At 45.7% G+C, this 26,193-nt stretch overlaps 1 protein-coding gene across 6 annotated transcripts in view; it reads left to right on the top strand.

The window, feature by feature from the left end:
- PTPRM (protein tyrosine phosphatase receptor type M) overlaps positions 1 to 26,193 on the top strand; it is a 662,162-nt gene that overhangs the window by 579,877 nt on the left and 56,092 nt on the right. For all 6 annotated transcript variants that reach the window (XM_061399910.1, XM_061399904.1, XM_061399907.1 and 3 more), the window contains 2 exons: positions 8,130 to 8,206; positions 12,348 to 12,384. In XM_061399910.1, the coding sequence (XP_061255894.1) occupies positions 8,130 to 8,206; positions 12,348 to 12,384 (114 nt within the window). The remainder of the gene's footprint in view (positions 1 to 8,129; positions 8,207 to 12,347; positions 12,385 to 26,193) is intronic.

A 26,193-nucleotide genomic window follows, 5' to 3' on the forward strand; every position in this document is an offset into this window, starting at 1 on the left:
CGGTCTGTCCCGCCCAGGTCCTTACCAGCAATCTCGTCTCTGTGGCCCGTGCAGAGGGCTGCACATCCCCAGGACTTTGTCTTAAATCAGCATGCTTCTTCCTGCTAATGGAGCGACTCCAACAGTCCCCGTGTCACTTCTGACGGACAGACTACTGTTGCGATCCAGGTTAGGTATAAAAGCAAACAAGGGAAGGAGAGAGAGAGAGAGTTGGAGGTGAGTTTAGAGGGATAAGACTCACCGGGAGAGCTGCTGCTGCTACTGCTGTGTTGCTTCAGTCGTGTCCGACTCTGTGCGACCCCACAGACGGCAGCCCACCAGGACCCCCGTCCCTGGGATTCTCCAGACAAGAACATTGGAGTGGGTTGCCATTTCCTTCTCCAGTGCATGAAAGTGAAAAGTGAAAGTGAAGTTGCTCAGTCGTGTCCAACTCTAGCGACCCCATGGACTGCAGCGCACCAGGCTCCTCCATCCATGGGATTTTCTAGGCAAAAGTACTGGAGTGGGGTGCCATTGCCTTCTCCGTACTGGGAGAGCATCCAGCATCAAAAATCCAGCAGATGAGAGTAAGACAGAAACACACCCACCGAACACATGTAGAAAAAAAAGGATAAATTCTAGGAAAATTAGGCAAAATAAAATTAGAGTCAAGGGATCTGCCAGGAGCCTGAAAGGAGTAGGCATCCCTGACAGAGGGTCTCAGTTAAAAAAGTCAGGCACAAGGCAAGACTAAGAAGTGAGCAACACAAAACCCACAGCCGCACGGAGCCTCCAGCACTCAGCTCAGAGCTCCTTCTTCTCACCCTGATCCTGTATGGCTGGACCTGGGCCCCCCACCCCCTAATGGGCAATGGCAAAGACCCCAGGCTGGAGCAAGGGGCAGGGGTGGCAGGATGCCCAGCACTTCTTCTCAGTTACCTCGGCCCCTCTGCCTCTTGTACCTTGAAACCAGTACAGCACCTGCCCTTGGCAGGATGTAACCACTGGGAGAGCAAGGCTGTTATTTGCAGCAATCAATAATAATTAAAATTAATTTTGAGTCTCCTGTCAGAGGGCAAATGTTACTTAGATCATCGTGATTCCAGTTTGCCTTAAACATGTCATCAATATTTAGCAGAAGGGGAGAACTGGTTAGAGATGAAAGATCGTAGTGACAGACGCCATCTCTGCCGCTGCAGTAACAGCTAATCACTTACAGGTTCCAGCTGCAAGGCTGTGACCCAGATCCATCGTATTCAATATGAAAATGTTAAAACATTTGAAGCTACATGGAGGTGTTTTAAACATAATATTACTTGATAAAAAGGGCATAAATAACGTGGTTTAGGGATTGAGGGACCTGCTTTAAATCTCTAATGACCCCGCCTCTGATGTGCAAAGGCAGTCATACACACACACACACACACACACAGACATATATACACATAAACACACCATATATACACATATATATGGTGTGTCTATGTGTGTGTGTACATGTGTACACACAGATACACAAATAAGACTGACTTATGTACACAAGTGCATACATACATGGGCTTCCCAGGTGGCTCAGTGGTAAAGAATCCGCCTGCCAATGCAGGAGACGCAGGTTCGATCCCTGGGGTGGGAAGAGCTCCTGAATGAGGAAATGGCAACCCATTCTAGTATTCTTGCCTGGAGAATCTATGGACAGACGAAGCTGGCAAGCTATAGTCCATGGAGTTTCAAGGATTTGGATGTGACTGAGCACATACACACCCATACATACATATATAAACACACATAAATACATATGTATATACACACACATAAATACATACATACACATTCATACTGTATGCACATATACGTGTATATATACTCATGCCATAAGTATATACACACAGACATAAATACACGCATGCAGACATACACGCAGGAAAGTACAAGCAGATCATAATTTTCCAGCAGTAAGCAATGGTTTGTTATGACCAAGTCTTAATGTACCTATCTCTTAACCAAAAATATCTTTTTGCCCTATTTCATGTAGTAAACAGGGAAGAACTTAGAGGAATGGCACAGACATTTGATGCAGATCAAGCTTCTCAAAATGGCAGCTTATTACCCTTCTGGATGGGGTAACATTGAGTTGTGGCTATTATATAAACATTAGTTGGAGTTTGATCCTATTCCATTCATCCATGGCTAAATAGGTTTCTTTTTCCAATTAAAAAACAATTCGTACACAGTCAAGAAAATGTGTGCAGTAAAGAGGGGGAAATTGGCCAGCACCTCACCCAGCAAATTCAAATTCTGCTAACATTTTATTTCTCTTTCCTTCAAATCTCTTTTTTCTATGGCTTGAAGTTGCTGGCTTTATTTTGAGCAATAAAAACAGATTTTTATTGTTTTCTTTCTGATTCCTAAGACAGTGCAAACTATGTAGACAATTGAAGTGGTGTGTAAAATCATAAATGGAAGAAGAAACATGCCTCCCAATTTTGCCACCCAGCAGATGTCCCATCCCTCTGGTTGCTCACGATGCTCCTACACACACATCCAAGTGCATTCGATTATTTCATAGAAACAGACTCTCAGGAGACATGCTGCTTGCAACTCACTCTCCTTCACTTAATATTATGTCACAGAGATTGTTCCGAGTAAAGAAATTTAGAATAATCTTTTACAGTGATCGTTTCAGATTCCATTGTTTCATAAGATCACTGAGGATCAATTCTTTGCTGATAGTGAATGGTTTAAACTGGGTGGGGCTAGAATAAATTGTGTCTTAGAAAAGGAATTTGGGGCTACCATATGACCCTGCAATCCTACTCCTGGGTATATATCCAGAGAAAAACATGATCTGAAAGAATACATGCACCCCAATGTTCATTGCAGCACTGTTTACAATAGCCAAGACATGGAAGCAACCTGAATGTCCATCTACAGAGGAATGGATAAAGAAGATGTGGTACATGTATACAGTGGAATATTAGCCATAAAAATGAAATAATGCCATTCGCAGCAACATGGATGGACCTAGAGAGTGTCATACTGAGTGAAGTAAATCCAACAGTGAAGAATATCGAATGACATCCTTTATATGTGGAATCTAAAAAGAAGTGATACAAATGAACTTGCAAACAGAAACAGACTCACAGACTTAGAGAGTGAGCTTATGGTTGCCAGGAGGAAGGATGCAGGGGAGGGGACGGGGAGATAGGGAGTTTGGGATGGACATGTATACACTGCTCTATGCCATGAAATTAAAAGATGCTTACTCCTTGGAAGGAAAGTTATGACCAACCTAGATAGCATATTCAAAGGCAAAGACATTACTTTGCCAACAAAGGTTCGTCTAGTCAAGGCTATGGTTTTTCCTGTGGTCATGTATGGATGTGAGAGTTGGACTGTGAAGAACGCTGAGCACCGAAGAATTGATGCTTTTGAACTGTGGCGTTGGAGAAGACTCTTGAGAGTCCCTTGGACTGCAAGGAGATCCAACTAGTCCCTTCTGAAGGAGATCAGCCCTGGGATTTCTTTGGAAGGAATGATGCTAAAGCTGAAACTCCAGTACTTTGGCCACCTCATGCGAAGAGTTGACTCATTGGAAAAGACTCTGATGCTGGGAGGGATTGGGGGCAGGAGGAGAAGGGGAAGGCAGAGGATGAGATGGCTGGATGGCATCACTGACTCGATGGACGTGAGTCTGAGTGAACTCCGGGAGTTGCTGATGGACAGGGAGGCCTGGCGTGCTGCCATTCATGGGGTCGCGAAGAGTCGAACACGACTGAGCGACTGATCTGCTCTGATCTGATCTGATCTAACATGGATAACCAGCAAGGTCCTATGTAGCACAGGGAACTCTGCTCAGTGTTATGTGGCAGCCTGGATGGGAGGGGAGTTTGGGGGAGAATGGATATATGTATAGGTATGGCTGAGTCTCTTCCCTGTTCATTTTAAACTATCACAACATTGTTTGTTGATTGACTATACCCCGATACAAAATAAAAAGTATAAAAAGAAAGGAAAAGGAGCTCTTGGCATGGAGTCACTGGAGAGGGAGGAATCTGAAGGCAATTATGAACTGGTTCAGGTGAAAATATCAGGTCTTGAAGTCACAGCAGTAACGATACGAGTGACAGAGCTGTGTGCCCATGCATGGCTTACACTAACTCAGTCTGAACAAAAGCACTACAAGGTAGGCACTATGTTATTTCCATTTTAGAATGAAAGAAACTGAGGCACAGAGGGTAAATACTCTGTCCAAGGGCATAAACTAGAAAGTGACAGAATTAAGAGCAAACGCAGAGATTTGTACTCCAGAGTCTGTGATCTTAACCTCTGTGCAACACTGCACACAAACAGGGGTGGGAAAGGAAAGCTGTGGAGCAGATGCCAGGGGAGTCAGACGAAGGGGCTGTTGGGAAGGATTCAGCCTGTTTCCAAACCTTTACCTGCTTATGCTTTAACACTCGCTAAATCCATCTTCCCCAGAAAGTGGCTATGTGGAGTTTTCAGTTCTACCCTGCTCTGCTGGTCCCCAAACAGGCCTACAGGGCTGGTTGTGCTGTGAATTGCCAGACTCCTGCAAGGCTATTGCCTTTATTCATAGAAGAGAGTAATTTCCTTTTTTTTTACTGAAAAATGGTTGATTTTCATTGTTTCAAGTGCACAGCAAACTGATTCAGTTATACATACATATATACTATTTTTCAGATGCTCTCCATTATAGGTCATTACAAGATACTGAATGTAGTTCCGTGTGGTATACAGCATGTCCTTGTTTAATTTTTATATCCTATTGTGTATCTGTTAACCCCAAATCCCTAATTTGTACCTCCCTGCTCTCCCTGGGCTTCGCGGGTGACACTAGTAGTAAAGAACTCAGCTGCCTGTGCAGGGGGTATAAGAGGTGAGAGCTCGATCCCTCGGTCAAGAAGATCCCCTGGAGGAGGGCACGGCAGCCCATTCCAGTATTCTTGCCTGGAGAGTCCCATGGACAGAGGAGCCTGCTGGGCTACAGTCCACGCGGTCACACAGAGTCAGACACCACCGAAGCAACATGCACAGCACTTCTACTTATCTATCTGTAGCTCTACACCTGTATAGATCAGTCTCTATGTATCTATCTAGATGACTAGATCAGATAGTCTTTACATCTGCTATGTAAATTCTCCCTGAATTAGTTATAACATCTCCCTGATTCTGTCATTAAGTAAATAAAAATCTTTGACATGTGTTCGTCTTTAAAAAAAAAAAAAAAACTGGAGAAATAGCAGTGAAGTTTAAAAAACACAAAACTTTGTGTAAATAGTAGGAGATGGTACGAAAATTATTTCAAAGGCTCTGTTTATGGGAAATGAGAGTGCAGTCTTTGCAGAGATCGAATTCCCTAATGAGAACGTTCCAGAACTACTTGAGATGCCCAGTGGCAGTAAATTGTGGGGAATGGGCAGTACTCACCCTGAGGCTCCCAGGGAAATAAAGCCTGGAAAAGGAGGGATTCTGATAGGGAGCACAGCAGATTCTGAGACAGCCCCAGGTCAGAGGCTTGAAAGGCTCGGATGCGGTGCCTGCCTTTTAAAGCACGGCCCGGGGAAAGTCAGGGAGTAAAGCTGAGCATCAGAGGAGCTGACTGAAGGCCAGGGGCTGCAGCAGAGCGGGGTTTGGTCCTATTGTAGCATCTTTCTTTTCGGAAGCTCAAATGGCTTTACCCGGAAAACTGCTCGGCACTCCCCTCTGACATCGTGTGTGGGTGCTGGCTCTTCCGACACAGACGAGAGCCGTGACCATCCACATGTACCCCGTTCCCCAGGAACTCCCCTCCCCATGACCCAGGCCAATTCTGGACCAGAGCCTCTGGTTTTAAGCAAAACGGATTCCAGGATACTAGTCCTTAGAGCATGTCTGCCGCGGGAGAATTTCTGCTCGCCCGGGGGTCCATTCCTGGGTCACTCTTGTCAGTTTGGGCAGCAACTGTAAAGGTGGTGAGAAGAGATGCTCGCGCATCTGACCCCAGCACGTGGTGACAGCGACAGCGGGCATTCTCCATCACTCGCTTGACACCAGGCTCTCCGATCCTCTCTTCCTGTGGTTTAGTTTCATGCTCACAGTAACCCCATGGGGAGGCACTGTGACACCCCATTTGCAGGTCAGGGAAGAAAAGCCCAGAGAGATGAAGCAACTTGCCTGGAACCACAAGGAAGGGTTCCCCTGGCACTCCGGTCCCAGAGACCACACACATGCCCACTGCCCATGTTCTCGAAGCAGAGCAGGGGGACGTGGTCCCTCCAAGCTTCGCCCATGTCTGACACATCTTATCCCCACTCTCCAGATAAAGGCATTGTTACTGTTTTTGTTGTTTAGTCACTAAGTCATGTCTGACTCTTTGTGACCCCATGGACTGTAGCCCACCAGGCTCCTCTGTCCATGGAATTCTCCAGGCAAGAATACTGGAGTGGGTTGCCATTTCCTCCTCCAGGGGATCTTCCCGACCCAGGGATAGAACTAGCATCTCTGCGTTGGCAGGTGGGTTCTTTACCACTGAGCCACCAGGAAAGCCCAAAGGTATTGAGCCCAGGCTGATTATAAGGCTCGGACAGAAAATGGTGTGACCATCTTTCAGGAACTGGAGTGAGAAGTCGCACCCATGAAGGAAAGCTAGAAACTTGACACAGACTTCCTCCTGTGGAATCAAGCACAGCGGTCCTCCACAGAGGGTTAAACTTGAGGGACCAGCTGAAATGTTGGCTTTCACCCATTAACAGGTCACGACAATAAATAGGTTCCCGTCAGCTATTCATCCGGTGATCTCGGGTCAAATGCCTGTCACCTGCAGGCACCCTGACTCTCGCCTCAATCTGGGGGTGTCATTTCTCACCCACTAACCCAGAAGAAATGTCAACAGTGTAGAGGCAGGACCTCCCCTGCCCAGGGTCATGGCAAGTGGGGTCTCAAAGCACTTCCCCCAACCCACCTCTCGGACCCTGCAGTCCTTCCTTCTCAGAGAGGCTGGTCTTATCTTCCAAATACAGGGTGGTAAGAGCTTTCACTGGAAGGAAGATTCCTCTACCCCAAAGAACATTAATTTAGAAAAGCAATTTTTAAAGGACATTAAAAAAAAAAAAAAGTTCACTTTTGACTCATTTAAAAGACATCTGGGGAACTTCCCTGGTGGCCCAGTGGCTAAGACTCCACAGTCCCAAGGCAGGGGCCCTGGGTTCAATCCCTGATTAGGGAACTAGATCCCACATGCCACAATTAAGACCCAGTGCAGCCAAATAAATAAATAAATATTTTAAAAATGAAAGATATTTGGGAATAGGAGAAATTCAATGTTCCAGACACAAATACAGGAATTGGGGGTGGGGCAGTGAGCAAAACACGAAAATCCATCCCCTTTAAGGGCTTCTAGCACTTTCCTTTTTAAAAGATAGATTTTCAAGGAAATAACTGAGGTGTCTGAGTAGCATTTATAGAGAACATTTTCCATGCAGAAAAAATATTTAATGTGGCTAATTGATACCATCAGCACGACCCCTAGATGGGACTTGCTATGCTTGAGAATTTATGTTTTTGTTTAATCATTAAAACAGCCCAGTTGGAGGCAGGCGCTGTCGTCCCTCGTCCAGATGAGTGGCCGAGACTTGGTGGCATGGCTGATGGGGGCCAGCCTGGCTCCACCAGCCATGCCCTTGATGCAGGAGGAGAGAACCCTGGTCCGATGATTGAGGTTAGAACCGTGTCCACAACTCCCAGAAAGCTGGGTGGTGGTTTATAATTGTTGTTCATCAAGGTGGATGTCAGAGACAGCCTTCAGAATCTCAGGGCTCACGTGTGATTTAATGGAGTTGCTAAACTTCCAGTCCAAGAACTCGTCCTGCCGTGATCCACAGGACTGAGTAAAAGTTTCAGACCTCTGCCGGCGTTTCACGTCTGTAAACGATCAAAGAATGTGTTAATGAGATTTGCTGTGAAATGCAGAGGAATATAAACCCTTCCCTGTATTAACAGAAGTGTAAGGGTGTAACGTTTAATTCTTTGTTTATCTCTAAAGCGGCAGAATGTGGATGCCCTCTCTATAACATGCTCACGTTCTGCAGCTCTGCACAGCCCCACAGACAGCGTTTGTTAATTGCTATTTTCTTGTCCTTTTCCTTCTGCAGATGATCATTCCCGGGTGAGGCTGCAGACCGTGGAAGGGGACAACAACTCAGACTACATCAATGGAAATTATATTGATGTACGTATTCTGGGGCTCAGATGGTAAAGGGTCCGCCTGCAATGCAGGAGACCCAGGTTTGATCCCGGGTTGGGAAGATCCCCAGGAGATGGGAATGGCAACCCACTCCAGTATTCTTGCCTGGAGAATCCCATGGACAGAGGGGCCTGGTGGGCCACAGTCAAAAAGAGTCGGACACAACTGAGTGACTAACACGTATTCTGACCTGTCAGTAAACCCAACAGTTCTGGCACGTAGCATCCTGTGTATCTGCTCCAAGACAGGTAGACACAGGTTCGACCAAACACAGCAGCCCTGTCCCATACGTGCAGAGCTTGACCGTGAAGACAGGTCAGCCTCGGGCTGATGAGCCTCCCCCACCAACCCCCATGACAGTCTCTGCCCTCTTGGCCACTCCATGCTTACGCAGACTAAGAAAATTGCATTTCCATTTTTGTCAATAACTTGGATTATTTGACATTTAAAGAAATCTGTTTGCATATTAATAGGACAAAACTCTCTAATTCCTCATTCGATGATTTGCCATCTCCTGTCATCACGGCACTTTTAAGTTGCCTTCAAAGTTGTCTGCAGCTGTTAACCAGGACTTCTGACACACGCAAGACGTGTCATTAAATATGTAGGCTGCTTAATTATTGAAGCCTGCTTCTTTGTTCACTCTGCATCATGTTAACTGAATGTCTTACATTAGAATAAATTCTTTGGGAGACAGCATGTTTCACTTGAAAGAATGAATGAAATCAAAAGTAGACTGAAAATCAAGGGAAGACTGCCGTTACCTCCAAGGCCGAGTTTAGACTGAAGAGATCTCAGCTCCTGAGGCATCGTCCTCTGCGCTTGGACTTCATGCTGGTTCTTAATCCACAAGCATCTCTTTGCACAGGTTTTATTCAGATATGTGGGTTCCTTTCTTGTCTTTGTGGAGTATTACTAAGAATATTAGCATCACAATCACTAAGAGTTATCTAAAAATAACTCTTTGGAAAAGACCCTGATGCTGGGAACAATTGAAGACAGGAGGAGAGGGGAATTACAGAGGATGAGATGGTTGGATGGCATCGCTGACTCATGGACATGAGCTAGTGGGAAATAGTGGATAACAGGGGAGACTGGTGTGCTGCAGTCAGTCCATGGGGTTGCAAAGAGTCCGACATGACTTAGCAGCTGAACAACAACAATATTCTACAGGATATTTGGGTAGTGCTCATTGGGAAGGTTTGGCATTGGGGGTTATAGAGTTGAGGGTGGGGGCTGACGGAGGATTATCTGAAGAATAATTCATATCTCAGTCTTCACACACCCCTAGACTCTCCTTTTGCTAATGACCAGAAACATACCTAACCCAAGGCAGAACTTCTTATTAACTCACAGTTTCCTCCTAGGGCACACTGACTTATTCCTTTGTTCAGGAAATGTTTAGGGAGAACTTGACAGGGATGCCCAGAGGTGCCCGAGACCTGTTACCTTCTCCCCGAGGCCTCACAACTTAGAATCTGAAGTAAGAACAATCTTTGCTGTGATGCTCCTTCCCTGGGGAAGAGTCCAGGGGAGCCCTGTTCATACTGCAGTGCAGCCCTCCAGCCCTTGGGGTCCTTGAGCAGAGGGACAGTGTCTGGTCCTGCTGTGTTCTGCCCCATCACAGGCTAGGATGCCATAAGCCCTCAGCGTCTTCTAAGTCACCATCTGAGCAGTAGCTGTGATCAGATTAGGCTTGTCCTGGGGGCCTTTTGTGGAGAAGGCAATGGCACCCCACTCCAGTACTCTTGCCTGGAAAATCCCATGGACAGAGGAGCCTGGTAGGCTGCAGTCCATGCTAAGGGTCGGACACGACTGAGCGACTTCACTTTCACTTTTCACTTTCATGCATTGGAGAAGGAAATGGGCAACCCACTCCAGTGTTCTTACCTGGAGAATCAATCCCAGGGACAGAGGAGCCTGGTAGGAGGCCGTCTATGAGGTCACACAGAGTCGGACACAACTGAAGCGACTTAACAGCAGCAGCAGGGGGTCTTTTGAACTAAGCTTTAAAGAACAGCTGTGTAAGGCTTCAGGTGGTCCGGTAGTGAGCCGCAGCTACTGAAGCCTGCAAGCCCTAGAACATGTGCTCCGCAACAAGAGAAGCCACCACAATGAGAAGCCCGCGCACCACAACTAGAGAAAGCCGTGTGTAGCAACAAAGACCCAGAGCAGCCAAAAATAAAGAGAAAGAGAAAAAAAAAAGAACGGCTGAGTAGGGACGCAGAGAGGAGAGGACATAAAAATCATGAACATACTAGATTCATTAGTTTTTGTTTTTAATAGAGAAAGAGTCAGTATTCAGGGCCACTTTTCACTTAATCGGTGAGATTTTATTGAGCATCTATTACATGTCAGTAACTGTTTGAGTTGCTGGTGTTCTAATTGTGAATAATTCAGGCCAAAACAGAATACTAAGCACTGACATAAGAGACCTAATGATCTAATGGGGAGAAAGAGACCATAAATGAAACAATCATTGAAGTCTGGTATTTTGGACATGAGGAGGAATAGAGTGGGTATCTCCACTGAGAAGGTGGGGGTCCGGGCCAGCTGGGTATCTCAGGGGGTGAGCCTCCAGGCTTGGAAGCAGCCCCAGGAAAGGCCTGGCTGAGGAGCACGCCTGGCAGATGTGGAGTGATCTGGAGGGGGTGGCGTCCAGGTGGTGGGGTGAGGGAGGTAATGGGCAGGTGAGTGCGTGGCGGTGAGGAGTCGGGCTCTTCCTGTGAACCAGGAGGTCAGAGGGTCAGCACAGAGGAGTGACTGGATCTGGAAGTGAGAGGAGAGTGAACTGTGGGTTGGCGGGAGTCAAAGTAAGGCTGGCTGATGGTGACCTGGCCCATCAAATGACCCTCCCCTCTCCCAGCACCTTGCAGACCCACACAGACAGTGGTGAGTCCCACCAGGTCCTGTCTCGTGGAGCTTATCAGCTGACAGGAAATGCGTGCCCATCAAAATAACCCTGCTTAGTATCTGTTGTGACTCTGTGTCAGAGACCTACTCCCAGTCGGGGTAGAGAAGAATGTGTCTGCTTTTGTTGTTCACTCTTCTAGACTTGCTTTCAAGAGCAAAAAGACCTAAGTGGTCTGAGAAGTTGGCATTTCCTCTCCAGTCTCTTTGCTCTCTTTTCCGTCTGGCTTTGGGCAGTGTTTTGTGCCTTCTCAGGGGAGAGAAAGAGAAAGTGTTAAGATCTGTGGCAACATTATACGTTCGTGCACCCGCTCAGTCGCTCAGTCGTGTCCGACTCTTTGTGACCCCATGGACTGTAGCCCACCGGGCTCCTCTGTCCATGGGATTTCCCAGGCAAGAGTACGGGAGTGAGGAGCCATTTCCTATTCCAGGATGTTGTGTGTTACCTGTGTGTCATTTTCTCTAAGCTGACTTAACTTGTTGACTAACCTGCAATGTCCCTGTTCCCTTCTTGCTTTGGTCCCAATTTTCATCTTTCCCCCTTCTTGTAGGGTCATGATAAAAGGAAGGGGTCTTGCAGAATTTCTGCTTCTTTAAATTCCTGGTCCTGGTACAGCATCATGTCTTGGTATCTGTAATGTTTAAAAATGATGTTTGGTATACCCACTCCAGTATTCTTTCCTAGAGAATCCCTTGAACAGAGAGGCCTGGCCAGCTGTAGTCCATGGGGTTGCAAAGAGTCGGACACGACTGAACGACTGAGCACAGCACACAGCACATTACTATTGATGTGACTGTCTATACCAATATAACAGAATATGAGTTAAGGCTTTGTCACATTGCCAATAGCATCCGAAACACAAATGAAATTCTATTGCATATTCCTAGCCGGTTTGCACTCTAATCAGAGTCGTGGTCGTGTTATTTCAGAAAATCCATACGTTGTTAGTGTTTATTGCTCATCCGTCATCTCTTAGCTTGTGTGTGATTAAGTTACTCACCCACTCCTCACTGTGCAGGCATCAGAACTGTTACACACTGATGCGCCTCGGCTTATTAAGAGATGCTCAGTGGTCCCGAGTCTGGTGGTGTAACTTCCCGGTAATGCAGCTGTTGATATTTGAAAGTGCATTCATTTTGGCAGACTTAGTATGTACTTCTGTGCTGCTTATTGATTTTCAAGTTTGTCTAATATTCTTTCTCATTTATTTTTTAGGGTTATCATCGACCCAATCATTATATTGCTACACAAGGTAAGTTGATTGCAGCTTTGATGTCTTTTTTGGTTGTTTGCCCATTCTCTGTCATTTCATACCCAGCTCACCATCCCCAGGAACTCTGTCACATGCTGCTGTAGCTCCGGGGGCTGATCGCATTTCCAGCCATCAGCACGTACACTCCTGGTTTCCTATCAGAGGTCCTGGCGATGTAATCATTCAGTTAGAACTTCATATCGAGATCAGTAGAGGAAATGTGTCCATCAATTAATTATTGAATTAACTCTGCCTGCCTTAGCAATTAATCTGACATTTGCTAGAATAGATGTATAGATACTCGTTGAAGAAATAGATACTGGATATTCTGTGTATAAAGACCTGAGCTGATCGCTGCTGGGGATGTGAGCCGAATCCAGCAGGCACCCTTATTACATCGGTGTGAGTTAGTAGGGAAGACGTGTGCACAGGCTGTATACTTAAAACCTTGTGTGAAACCAACATGCCGTTGTAAAGCAGTTATCCTCCAATTAAAAAGTTTTTAAAAGCCTAAAAGAAAACAAATGCCAGCGTCATGGGTCCTTTGTGAAAATTAAATAAGATAAATGACACCTATTCAATACTGTTATTATTACTATAATATTTATATGATTAATATAAAATATGTGATTGGTATATGATTATAAATATGACTAATAGATATTACATAAATACACATTTATATTAATATAGCAATATAAAATCAATATATTAAATCTATAAAGTTAATATCTAATAAATTTATATTGATATATAAATATAATATAATAAACATTGATGTAAATATTATAATAAACATTAATATTATTATTTTAAAAACACCTTTTGTGAGAGGTACAGATAAGGTGTTAAGGAAAATATATAATAAACATTAATGTAAATATTATAATAAACATTAATATTATTATTTTAAAAACACCTTTTGTGAGAGGTACAGATAAGGTGTTAAGGAAATTCAGAAATTCAGACAAGAAAGAGGTTGCTTTCAGGTGGGATGGTTCAGAAGCAGCCTTGTGGCAGAGGTAAGCCTGGGCAGGGAAGGTGTGACTGGCAGAGACATCACGAGCAACAATCTGAAAGCAGCAAGTCCATGCTCCTGGGTAGAAGACAGTTGGTGTCTCACCGTGGCTAAAGGAAATGGAAGGCCAGAGGAATGTGTCGGGGAAGTTCATGGCGTGATTTTTTTAACTTATTTAATTCAAGAACAGTTGACGTCCAGTGCTGTGGTAATTTCTGCTGTACAGCAAAGCGGTTCAGTTGCACACATTTACATGGCGTGGTTTCGGTACCATCTTCCCCACCAGTGATGGGGCGGGTCATCTGTGGAGAGTGAGGATCATGAGAGACTGAGGCTTTCAAGAAGAGGTTGCTGAGCCAGTACAGGTGAACAGAGGAAGTGCTGGGAAACAGAGACACCCACTCGGGTTGAAGCGATAGGGACGAGTGAAATGTGAGTTCTCTGTGTTGTATCACTTAATCATTGTTTCGGTAACACATCATATCCCAGAAACAGGCATGGGGAAACCAAACAGATACAACCTGCCACCAGTTAGGAGTTGGCAGGGGGGTGTGTGAGAAAAAGTCAAGGATACCAAGAAATCATGTGTGTAAAGTCTCAAATTGGAGACAGGGAGGCTTGAGTGTCCACTGGGCCCTGAGGAATGGGGCGGCGCTGAAGGATTGAGGCCAAGGTCAGTGGCGAGTCAGGAGGGAGAAGAGGTGGTCGTAGCCAGACACCAGAGTCCCGGCGCCTAGAGCAGCAGTGTCCAGCAGAGCTCTTTGCTCTGGTGGAAATCTTCTCTGTGTCGTCCGGTATGGTGACCTCTAGTTATCCATGGCCACTGATACTCAGAGTGTATCTACTGAAAAGAGGGACTGGATTTCAAGTTTAAACAGCTGCAATTGGCTCTTCCCCATTGGAGGTGTCAGGCAGCAGAGCTCTGGGGCAGACAGTCTCTGGGTGTGGCCGGAATTATCTTCCCGATCCCCACGGCCACAGCAAAATCCTGGGGGGCACCACTCTCAGAGTCCAGTGCTGTGTCATCACGTCCAGATGCTGCACTTGGTCCAGTGTGCATCCTTCCGGAATGAAAGCAGCAGTGCCTCCCTCCATGGTCGGAAGGAGAACCGCACAGACAGTGCCCACTGTGAGCCTGGCAGAAGCCCGGCCCTTGGTAGGAAATGCTAAGGGCTCCAGAAAGCACGCACTTGGTTTGTCTCACATCTGGGACAGAGTGAGGATGTCTGGACCCGAGTCCAGCCCTGGGAGCTTCCACACAGAGTGGACCGATACTGGGGCTTCATACCTGTCCTCCAGGCTGCCAGAATGTTCCCAAGTCAGGTCATAACAGCTCTGATTTATACATGGGATGATTATCGGACATTTGCAGTTTTTACATATTTACATGAACATTTTGTTGCAAAATATACAAAACACTTCTGAGTTCTTGTCGAGCAGCCCACGTTCTCATAGAAAGTATAACCAGAAAATTAAATCTGACTTAAATGTCCACAGTTGAGGGCTGTAGATTCATGTGAACAAATAGCCAATGGAAGTACAGATTGAAGACCCCAAAGTCCTATGTGGGGCCCCTCCCTCGTTCATCCTCTCTGCCCCTCTGTCCCCAAGGGGAGGTCACCTCTGGAAGAAAAAAATGCCATAACAGAAGTCACTTTCTGGCCCCATTAGAAGTAGTTTGAATGATACTTATTTGCTCTGCAGCCATCGTTGGCAGCCTTCACCCTATCAAGTATTAATGAACAGATATATTTGCAGACAGATGAGAAATGGCAGATGTCCTCAGTTTGAAGGAGACCCCCACGGTGCCCTTTAGCGGAGAAGGGCCCCCCCACACCCTACAGAGCATGGCCCTTTCCTCGGTGACTGGTGGGCCACAGGCTGGACTTTAAAACCTGGCAGTTCTTGCATCACTGTTGCTGGTGCAGAAGAGGAGGAAATGAGCTGATTGTTAATCTAACGTTCAGTCCAGATAGTACCCGTCCTGTTACGAGTGATACCTTCAGACCATGATGTTCGGATTAAAAAGTCAGAATGTCTTTTCTCCAGTGCACCACAGGCACAGTGTAACTGGTGGCCTCGGGTAGCCGGTGATAAAGATTTCTGCTCATCTGCAGTAATCGACCGGGACAAGATGGAACATGTTCGTGGGTGGCCAACAGAATCACGAACAGCCTGATTCTAAATTCAACAAATGGAGTGATGAAGACTAACAGGCAGATGCCATGTTTAAATCCCTCCTTGCTCTTTTTGCCTCTCTACTTTGCACTGAGACGAGTCTTTAAAAATCTGTTCACAGCAGGAACCCCTGAAACTACACGAATGGTCCATTTTCCTGACAACCAGTTCTATCCCCAAGAGTTGGAAATACATAGATTCCTAGCAGGTCCCCTCAATGCAGAGGGCATGTCATGACCGTATCCCTTCAGCCTCTCCCCCTCCCTCCACTTTATTGATTTTTCTACGAGTAACTGACTCTGACCTTTGGTGATAACGGTAATGTTTCTGCAGATTGAAGGGACCACATTCAAGCCAGAGTGGTGGCTTTTTTGAGTGTGTTCTTCCCATCTCCCCGCCCTTTAATTGTTCTTCATCTGGCAGCTAATACATTGATGCCCCGATGTTCACGGCATCACATCTGCCTGGCCAGATATTAATACAGTTATAAATTTAGGACTAAGGACCTGCCACACAGGGGTCAAAGGACAGAAACTCATGTTTGTAGCTGCCTGTCCACACTCACGGAGAAGGCAGTGGCACCCCACTCCAGTACGCTTGCCTGGAAAATCCCACAGACAGAGGAGCCTGGTAGGCTGCAGTCCATGGGGTCGCAAAGAGTCAGACACGACTGAGCGACTTCACTTTCACTTTTCACTTTCATGCATTGGAGAAGGAAATGGCAACCCACTCCAGAATTCTTGCCTGGAGAATCTCAGGGACGGGGGAGCCTGGTGGGCTGCCGTCTATGGGGTCGCACAGAGTCGGACACGACTGAAGTGACTTAGCAGCAGCAGCAGCAGTCCACACTCAGAGCCAGGGTAGAGCTGGGGGTTCAAAAGCTGGTTCACAAAGAGACGCAGTACTCACTCAGGTGGGTGGAGTCACCCAGAATGGATCATAATCAATCAGAAGATGCCCCATAGAGACCACGGAAGAGACCACCACACAGGCCGTGAGCTGGAGGAAGCTGTGCATATCAGAACTGCTCCTCCACAACCAATCATGAACTCAGGGTGATGGAGAAAGGAAAGGGAAAGGGTTAGTCACTCAGTTGTGTCCACTCTTCGTGACCCCACAGACTGTAGCCCACCAGGCTCCTCTGTCCGTGGGATTCTCCAGGCAAGAATACTGGAGTGGGTTGCCATGCCCTCCTCCAGGGGATCTTCCCAACCCAGTGATCAAACCTGGGCCTCCCACATTACTGGGCCTCCTTATCGTCTAAGCCACCTGGAAAAAGGTTCTCTTTACTATTATTTAGGTTTATTTTTCAAACTGACTCAAGGGTCCTGCTTCAGAGAACTCAGGAAAGGCGGTGCAAGGTACTTACCAAAGAAATGGCTGTAAGTCTGTGGTGGACACGGCTGTCCGCTCCCTCTGACTCACGTCCAGGTTCCTCTGTGGGCTGGAGATGCATGGAAACACGGGGGGATCCAGAGGATCCTCCTGCATCACAAAATCTGGGGTTCACGTTGCAGTTTAGGGGTGGGGCACCTGCACTTGGCCAGGGTCTCGGAGGAATGGGGACGGGTGGATAGGGAGACAGGTGTTAGTCCAGAGGGTAGGCCGAGTGGGAGGACACCCGAGATCCAAGAGGAGTGGGGGCCCGACGGAGACGGCTGAGAGGGGCGTGGCACCTGGGGTGGTCTTAGTTGCTGGTTGAAATGGATCACCACTCAGGAAAAGTTCACACAGACACACAGCTTTACATGGAAGTTTAGGCATGCTCTGACTTTCTACAATCCAGCCTGAAAAATTCTATGCCCCCCAGATTAAAACCCTTGAATTGGGGGGTTGGGGGTGCTACGAACAAAGAACCAACAGGTGAAGTGACGACACTGATTAAAAGGCTTTGAACAAGGAGCTTTGTTTAATGAATGGCAGAGACGCAGGGAGGGAAAAGGAAGGGTGTTTCTAAGCTGTGTGGTGGTGAGAACAGTGCTTTAAGAAGATTAGTTAGTGTGGAGTTATCCTGGAAAGAAAAACCTGGAAACAAAGAAAGCAGGGAGTAACCATAAGAAAATTTGGGGTAGAGATGAATAGTTCAGACAACAGTAATGACAGTAATATAGCTGTAGTTTTTATTTTATTCAACAATCCAGGTTGCATATGACTAAAATATGTTTTCTAATATTAAATACAATACGTTCTGGTTTCAAAACTGTTCATTTTTAAGCATGATTCCTTCTCATTTAAGAAAATGTAATCAGTATATTTCCTTTATGTTTCAGTAGTTAGGGTTGATACAATACTATTCTTCCTGAAACACAGCTTTTTTCTTTGTCCATTCGCTCAGTCAATATCAAGGGCCATTTATAGACTAGGCTTTGTACTTTAACTAAGTTAATGTAATTTCCATCCTTCGACCATTTAAGATATTACTTGTCTCATTTCATAAATAAAAGACTTGAGGCCCATGGAGAGAAGCAGGGGTTGAATACAGAGCTAATGCATAGCTGAGTGCCTGTGCCGTGTATGTCTCTCTATGTCTGGATAATGTGTGATCCCCACTGGGCACTGTGTGCTGCCGCTTACGTGGGCCTCATGAAGGTCACCCCTCAAAGTCACGTGATGAATCTTTTATGAAATGAATCTAGGATCCAACCCTTTCCTTCTAAGTAACCAGTCATGTCCAACTCTTTGTGACCCCATGGACTATAGCCTGCCAGTCTCCTCTGTCTATGGAGTTCTCCAGGCAAGAATACTGAAGTCGGTTGCCATTCCCTTCTCCAGAGAATCTTCCCAACCCAAGGATCAGACCCAGGGAATGAACCCAGGTCTCCCGCACTGCGGTCAAATTCTTTACCATCTAAGCCACCAGGGAAGCCCTTTCTATGTAGCAGTTCTCTAAAAGCAAATTTTCTATGATATGTTCATATCTGAAAACACCTTTTAATTAAAATGGTCTTAAATGTCCTGAAATATGACTCTGAGTATTTGAAATTGCCTTGTTCCCAAGTGGGCCTCTGGACACCTGTCTGGAAGACCTGCTGGTCCAGGGCTTAGCTGGTCCAAGGAGCTGATGCTGCTGGTGGCAAAGAGACTCGACGTGGCCAGATCAAGGCTAAGTTCAGAATTCCAGTCAGGGGGCCAACCCTGTCGAATTAGCACAATTCAGCAAAGAAGAAATAATGAAGTAGCTGTCGGGAGCCTAACTGTATGGATTTTCACAATCTAGGGTTAGAAAGACATTCATCTTTCCTACTCAGAGACTCTGAACACTCAGAGTTCAGAGTTTCAGGCACCAAGTCATACTGGCATAGACGCAGGAACTGATAGAGAAAACGCGATACCAGGTACTTACTGTCCATCAGACAGAACCGCTTGTCAAGGGCAGTCTGCGTCTCAGGCCAGCCAGAGAGGCAGATGCTTCGGCAGAAGGCCACTTCCTGGCTTGCATCTGAAGAAGAACCACAGAGTTCATCCACTGATCCACAAGCATGTATCTGCCCATGGCCTGGTGGAGGGCGGGAACGAAGCAGATGACCAGTGGGTTGGCAGCAGCCAGGGAGGGAATGGAGGGAAGAACAGACGAGCAAACGGGGGGCTGCCGGCCATGTGCCCGATACCAGTCAGGACTGGAATATTCCACCCAGGCCACAGGACGCCTCCTGCTGGCTGGTGACGTGTCTACTGACACAGGTGGATATTTGTCTTCGGTATATGTGATTCCGCTCTAAGTTAAGGACTGGTCAACTCCTATTCTGGTGGACACTTTTCCTTTCGACGTGTCAGTAAATTGAGGCACTGTTTTTGGAGACAGTCCATCTTGTCAAAGTCGTTGTTTAGCTCCCCTCTGACTCTGTTGGTGCTCACCTCCATCTACACCTTAGATGGTCAGTCTTATTTGTCCATAATTATAATCTGTTACTAACTTGGAGAAACCTGAGACAGATTTTCTCCCAAGACTTTGAGCTAAGGGCAGACTTTCACATGAAAATAATAGGGGCTTCCCTGGAGGTCCAGTGGTTAAGAATCCGCCATGCAATGCAGGGGACTCGGGTTCGATCCCTGATCCAGGGAAATCCCAGCTGTCTTGGAGCGACTAAGCCCGTGTGCCACCGCTCCTGAAGCCCACGTGCCCTAAAGCCTGTGCTCCACAATAATAGAAGCTACTGACATAAGAAGCCTCCCCACTGCAACGAAGAGCAGCCCCTACTTGCCGCAACCAGGGAAAGCCAATATGCAACAACAAAGACCCAGCACAGCCAAAAAATAAATAAATAAGGCTTTTTAAAAAATAAAGAAAAGGAAAATAACAAAAATGTGGGTCACGAAAGTTTACAGTGAAAATACCTCCAGGTCCTCCACTACTGTAGAACAGTTGAAACTTTGCTGCTGTTGAAACTTTTCATTCTGTTTACTCTTCATCTGTTTTTCTTCTGAATTTCATCCACATACCCTGTGTGGTATGAACATTGTTAATAAGGGTTTTCAGAAAGATGACTATGGGTTATGTTTTCCCAGGCATCTGAAGCAGTAAATACCATTGCTTAGAACAGAACACTGCTTTGCTCAGCAGGTCAAGACTTGTCAGAGGGTCAACGCAAGTCCCACACTCTGTAAAGAGCTTTTGTCTCCTGGGTTCTGGCCTCCAGGTGGAGATGAACACTTGAAATTATTTCTCAATAGAACTGAAACATTTTTTTTATATCCAAAGCTAAGCCTTCAATAAACATCTTTTGTTTTTATCCCTCCAAGCACCAGCTCTGCACGCTCCTCAGGCACAGATTTTCCATTAGCTGCTATTGTTCTTCCTGCTGAGCTGTTCCCCCATTGTCAAGGGTTGTAGGTTACATTTGGATTCACTTATCATATCCTACTGAAGATTGGTTTACAAGTATTGGTCAGTAAAGTGGAATATTCTCTGGTCTGCAAACTTCAGGAGGAAGACCGTGAGGAAGTGTGACTTATATGCAGATCTCTGAGGAGGTGTCAGTATCCCTGACACCCAGGGCCATGCCCTCCACGTCGGGCTCACCTGCCTCTTACTCTCCATCTGCAGACCTTCAAGGCAAAATGAACAGGCGCAAGGAACAGCTTATCCACAAACTTCCTCTGAAACAATAATTTTTCTTCACCAGGTTAATTTCAAAGCTACTGGCCAATATGCTCAAAGATCTGATCACAGACATTGCTCAGCCCCGTGCTCTTCTTAAACTCAGTCGTTAGAAGGGAGAACATTTAAAGCCAGCTTGCGAATAAAAGGATGAAACCGAAATTAGACCGTGTTAGATACCATCCACCATGTTGTCCTAGGTGCTATGGCAGAAACACGTCCCTCCAGGAAGGGAACCTAAGTTGGTACAGAATAACTGGAAGGCAGATGATGTCCTGCACGTTCTGGATCCTTGAACCAAAGGTTTTTTGAATCTTTCAGAGTAATTTAGAAGCGTTCCTGTTTTGTTGTTTAATATTTATTTATTTGGCTGCACCAGATCTTGGTTTTGGCACGTGGGATCTCCGTTGCAGCACACAGACTCTCTAGTTGTGGTACGCGGGCTCAGTAGCTGTAGCAGGAGGGCTTGGTTTCCCTCCATCATGTGAGATCTTAGTTCCCCGACCAGGGATTAAACCCGTGTTCCCTGCATTGCAAGGTGGATTCTTAACCACTGGACTACCAGGAAGTTCCCAGAAATGTTCCTCATTTAAAGTAGAAAAATTATAGCACCTTTTAGAGCTGGTAAAAACTTTAAAAATCTTCAAGTCCAACTCCCTTCTTTTGTCATCGAAGCAGTTGGAACTTAAAGCACAAACAGCTTTAAGTGACTCTCATCCACGTCAGCTCAAATGAGTCACATATGCTTTGTGACTACACAGGTGAGCATTCGTACTCGAATAGGGCTTATGCCAGGTTCATCTTAGGAGGAACAGCCTGGGTTCCTGGCCTCCTAAGGTGCCTCAGTCAACAGTGAGGAAGAGATAGAAGGTCTCATCATTCTCCCAGGTTCAGCCCTGAAAGAATGGAGCAGTGACTAGTGCCCAGGTGTTTTTCTCCAAGGACTGGCATTCCCCCACCTTCACCCACTTTTGCAGAGCCAAGCTGTTGCTTTCAGGCCTAGTCCATTGAAAACTGAACCAATATTTCTGTGCATCTACCAAGGGCCTGCCAAGTGTGGAGTCGGGGACAGAGCATGACTCAGGAATTAGACAACGTGGCAGCCAGCTGTTACCGACCTGTTTGGTAACAGGTTTGCTGCAGTGTCAGATTTGGGCAGGACTTCAGCTTTTTTTCTCTCCCAGCCCTAAACTGTTGAGCGGGTGGAGAAGTGAGCCCTGATTCAGCCCAAGAATCACTCTTCCTGAGTCTCGGGACCAGGATCCTTTATTGCCCATCAGGGTGGTTTTGGATGAGTCTCTCAAGGCAGCAGACTTGAGGAAGTGTCTAGCCATTGCGAGCTCTCTTTCTCCCCTTCTCATTCAAAAGGATACTTCTGGAAACTTCCCAATACCATTGAAAGCTCGAGACTGCCTTCACTCTGCTCTGTCTAGGGAGTCAACTTACCTCTATTTTGTTCATTTATTAGATTTATTCTCTTTTGTCTCAAATAAAAGAGGATCCCACTTGTGCACTGAGAAAAGCTTAATTAAAGAAGAGAGTGACTAACGAAAGCCTTAATGTCTCCAACAGTGGCCCCTGAAGCATGTGCAGGGAAGTTTTTCCCTTCGTCTTGCTTCTCCTTGACAGAAGGCAGGCGGGTCCTTTGGGTCACCCAGCCCCTCCACGCTGAACGCTGCCATTCTTTCTTTTCTCCTTGATTGCTTCTCTCTGTGCCCCTCTTTGGAGCGTGAACAAGCACTCAGAATGAGTACACAAGGCTTCTCTTTGGAGACAGGCCTGATGGATGTTCTGCGACTCAGCCTGCAGGAGACTCTTGTGCTGTGAGCATCTGTCATGTTCCTCCCTCCCGAGGCTGCAGACACTTTCTCGGCTGCCTCTTCCCAGCTCTTCGAGTGGTGTTTCCATCCAGCTTGCTGCGGGGATCAGGGACCAGCAGATCCCCAGGAGTGCGTTTCTGTACCTGAGCGTGGGCTCTTGCCCTTCTCTGCCAACCACCTGTCCGTTCTCCTCTAGCACGAGTTCTTCTTCGGAGGCCTCATCTTTGCCGCCACTCAGATCTGACTTATCTGCTGTATCCTTCAGTTTCCATGTCAAGAACAATAGCAGCTTTTGCATTCTTTCACAGTGGTAGGGCTTCCCAGGTTGGCACAGTGGTAAAGAATCCACCTGCCAATGCAAGAGATGCAGGAAGGTACAGATTCTATCCCTGGGCCTGGAAGATCCCCTGGAGTAGGAAATGGTAACCCACTCGAGTATTCTTGCCTGGAAAAATCCCATGGACAGAGGAGCCTGGCAGGCTGCACTCCATGGGGTCACAAAGTCTCAGACACAACTGACCACACACCCAGACTTGCATTCCTGTTCACAGTGGTACCACTGCAAGATGGAAATGTTTATATAACTGCTGGGAATGTGTGATTCTGGAGGAGGGCTAGGTTTAGTCCAAAAGGAACAAAATCCAGTTTCAGTTCAAAGTGAAACCTGTGGCAAAACAATAGTTAACAACCACCCTTGAAAGATGCAGCTTCCCAGGTGGCTCAGTGAATCCACCTCCTAATGCAGGAGACATGGGTTCAACTCCTGGGTCGGGAAGATCCTCTGGAGAAGGGAATGGCTACCCACTCCAGTATTCTTACCTGGGAAATCCCATGGACAGAGGAGTCCATGGGATTGCAAACAGTCAGACAGGACTAAGCGACTAACACTTCCACTTCACTTTCACTTCAACAGTTCACTTAAGCAAAGGGGGTTTCAGAAATGCCTTGGAACATTCTAGTCCTGGCAGGAGTCACCCTGTTACTGGTTTTTGTTTGCAAATATTCCTTTGTTTTTGCAACATGGTCACAATCCAATTTTTTAATTCTATGGATTTCATTTGGCCCTAAGATTCCTTCATATACAAACATGTTTTATGTCAGTAACCAGGACATGGATTTTACCCCTCCCAGAGATGGTGGAGCAGAATGGTTAGTTAGAGAGTAGACACTGACGTTACACTGTTGGAGCTCAGACACCAGCTCTGCCAGCAGCAGCTCTGCCAGGTATTAGCTGAAACTCCTGTCATCATTCCATTGATTCCAAAGACACAGCTCTCAAAGCACATAGGCAGCCAGGCTTTAACCCAAGTGTAGCATATGCTCACGTCGTCTTCGTAAAAGCTAATACATCCTACACCTGTTCGTGCTTCTTCCAGGATGTTCCAAAGGGAACCACTTAGGTTTTCACCAGCATTCCACATTCCCCTCCAGGGTACAAAAACGATCATCACTGTTATTGACTTTTAAACAGATGTGGGTTGCAAAGACAATAAGCTGTCATCCACTGCAGAAAGCACATTTTCCTTTGGTTTTTGAAGTCTTGCAGGCATTGACCATTTCTGATTGCAACAAAGGATACCAGCGTGGGGTCCTGCAGGCCTCTCTGAAGCATCCTTAGGGTCAGGTTACAGGTAAGTGAAACAGCTTAATTCCAAACTGAACAAGTCCCTCTCCAACAGGCTTCATCCAAACCAATTTCTGATCGAAGAGTCACACAGGATACTTTAGAGAGAAGCTTTGGAAGCCAAGAAACCACTAGAGAAGAAAATGGAGCTGAGCAGTGATCTGGGAAAGAGAACAGATGACAGAGAAGCAGAGCGGGAGTTAGAGGAAGACGTAGGGAAGACCTGTGCTCTAGGCCTGTTTCTGCAGCCTGTGTTGGGTGGAGCCGGCAAGGCAGACTCCAGCTTCTGTTTGGCTGACCAGATGCCTCAAAGTGGCCAATCTGCACCAGGAAGCTGGGAGACAGAGTAGGGCTGGAGAAAGAGGAATTCTTGCTCCAGGCCACTGGGATCAGCATCACATAGTGGAGGCCCAGGAAAGGTGGGGGTTCCTTGATCCCTGCACGTTAGCTTAAGAGAAAGACCATGGAGTCCATCATTGATGTGTGTACAGTGATTTTTAAAATTAGTGTTCTTTTTAAAGTGGAATAACATTATCATGGTTAATATGTTCTTTAAAATAAAAAACCCAATGAAACATTTACATGCAAATAATCAAATGCAAACATTACACTAGGAGGTAATTGTGGCTTTGAGTCCTTGCAGGTGACCCCACCCTGACCCCACACCCCAAGCCTCCCTGTTCGCACAGAGGAAAGTGAAAGGGATAGTAACAATTTTTCCAATAACTTATTAGCAAGTTTCCAAAACAAATTTTCTAGCAACACAGAGACTAATTTTATTCTGCTTTTCTTTTCTAACAGAGATTTTGTTGTAAGTTTTCGTAACGTTGAGAACATTGGTACCACATTGAAGAATCTCTTAATTTTGAGTATGTCAGTGTTTTATAATTTAAAATATGTTTGTTGGTTTTAACAAAACCCTGCTAGCAATTTAAATCATCACATGGCAGATGTGCTATGGGAGTACCAATGTTATTTCTAATATGATTTTTTAGCCTTTATTCAGGATTTTATTAACACTTGAGTGTATTAAATGGTTAGGACTATTTGTGTATCAGAAATAATTTAAGGATGGTCTTGTAGATTTTTTCCTTTGAAATGTCTCATACAAATTAGTTTTAACCCATTGCTTTTGTTTAAGAAAAAAGAAAACTTCTAAAAATATCATTTCAAACTTTGGTCTCAAAGCCACTATTTTCATTTATTTTTGTTTCAAGGTCTTAAAGTAGTGGATAAGAGAAAGAAAGAGGGTATTCAGAATACATGACTCATTTTAAGTTTACTTTTTTTGGAAATGTGCTTCTTTATCTGTTTTTGCTCTTGACTTGAGACATAGTTAAAAGTGGTATGGAAATGCATGAACTTTGTCCTTATAAAAATAAATTAAGGAAAACCACAATAAAAATTATGAAAGCTATTAGAAAATTATAACAGAAAAGAAACTATAATAATGACTAATCAAGGTAGGATGAACTCATATTGGAACTAAGATACTAGACAACACAAAGATGAAAAATGGTAAGGTGACGATTAGAGTTAAATAGGAAGTTCCTGGCATCTCTTTGGAATATAGTAGGTATTATTTAACATATCTTTATTCATGCTAGTGTGCTAGTATTAGTTGCTCAGTTGTGTCCGACTCTGCAACCGCATGGACTGTAGCCTACCAGGCTCCTCTGCCCATGGAATTCTCCAGGCAAGAATACTGGAGTGGGTAGCCATTCCCTTCTTCAGGGGATCTTCCAGACCCAGGGATCGAACCCAGGTCTCCTGCATTGCAGGCAGATTCTTTACCTTCTGAGCCATCAGAGAAGCCCCATATTAAATAATGCCTACTATATTATTCTCTGTTGTTCTTAAATATTTCATAATTACTTCTAGCTGAATAAGTGAATAAGATGAGAGTCAGAGTATTAACCAGAAAAGAGCCAGAGATTGAAGGGTTATGACAGACACTACAAAGATTTCCAGGCTCTTTTAGATTTTATATGTAACCTGTCCATTAGTGTTTGGTTTATACCAGTTTTCTCATAAGTAAGTCTGACATGATCTTTTGGGGTCCAATCAGGAT

This window comes from Bos javanicus, chromosome 24, assembly GCF_032452875.1.
Source record: "Bos javanicus breed banteng chromosome 24, ARS-OSU_banteng_1.0, whole genome shotgun sequence".
NCBI classification, from domain to species: Eukaryota; Metazoa; Chordata; class Mammalia; order Artiodactyla; family Bovidae; genus Bos; species Bos javanicus.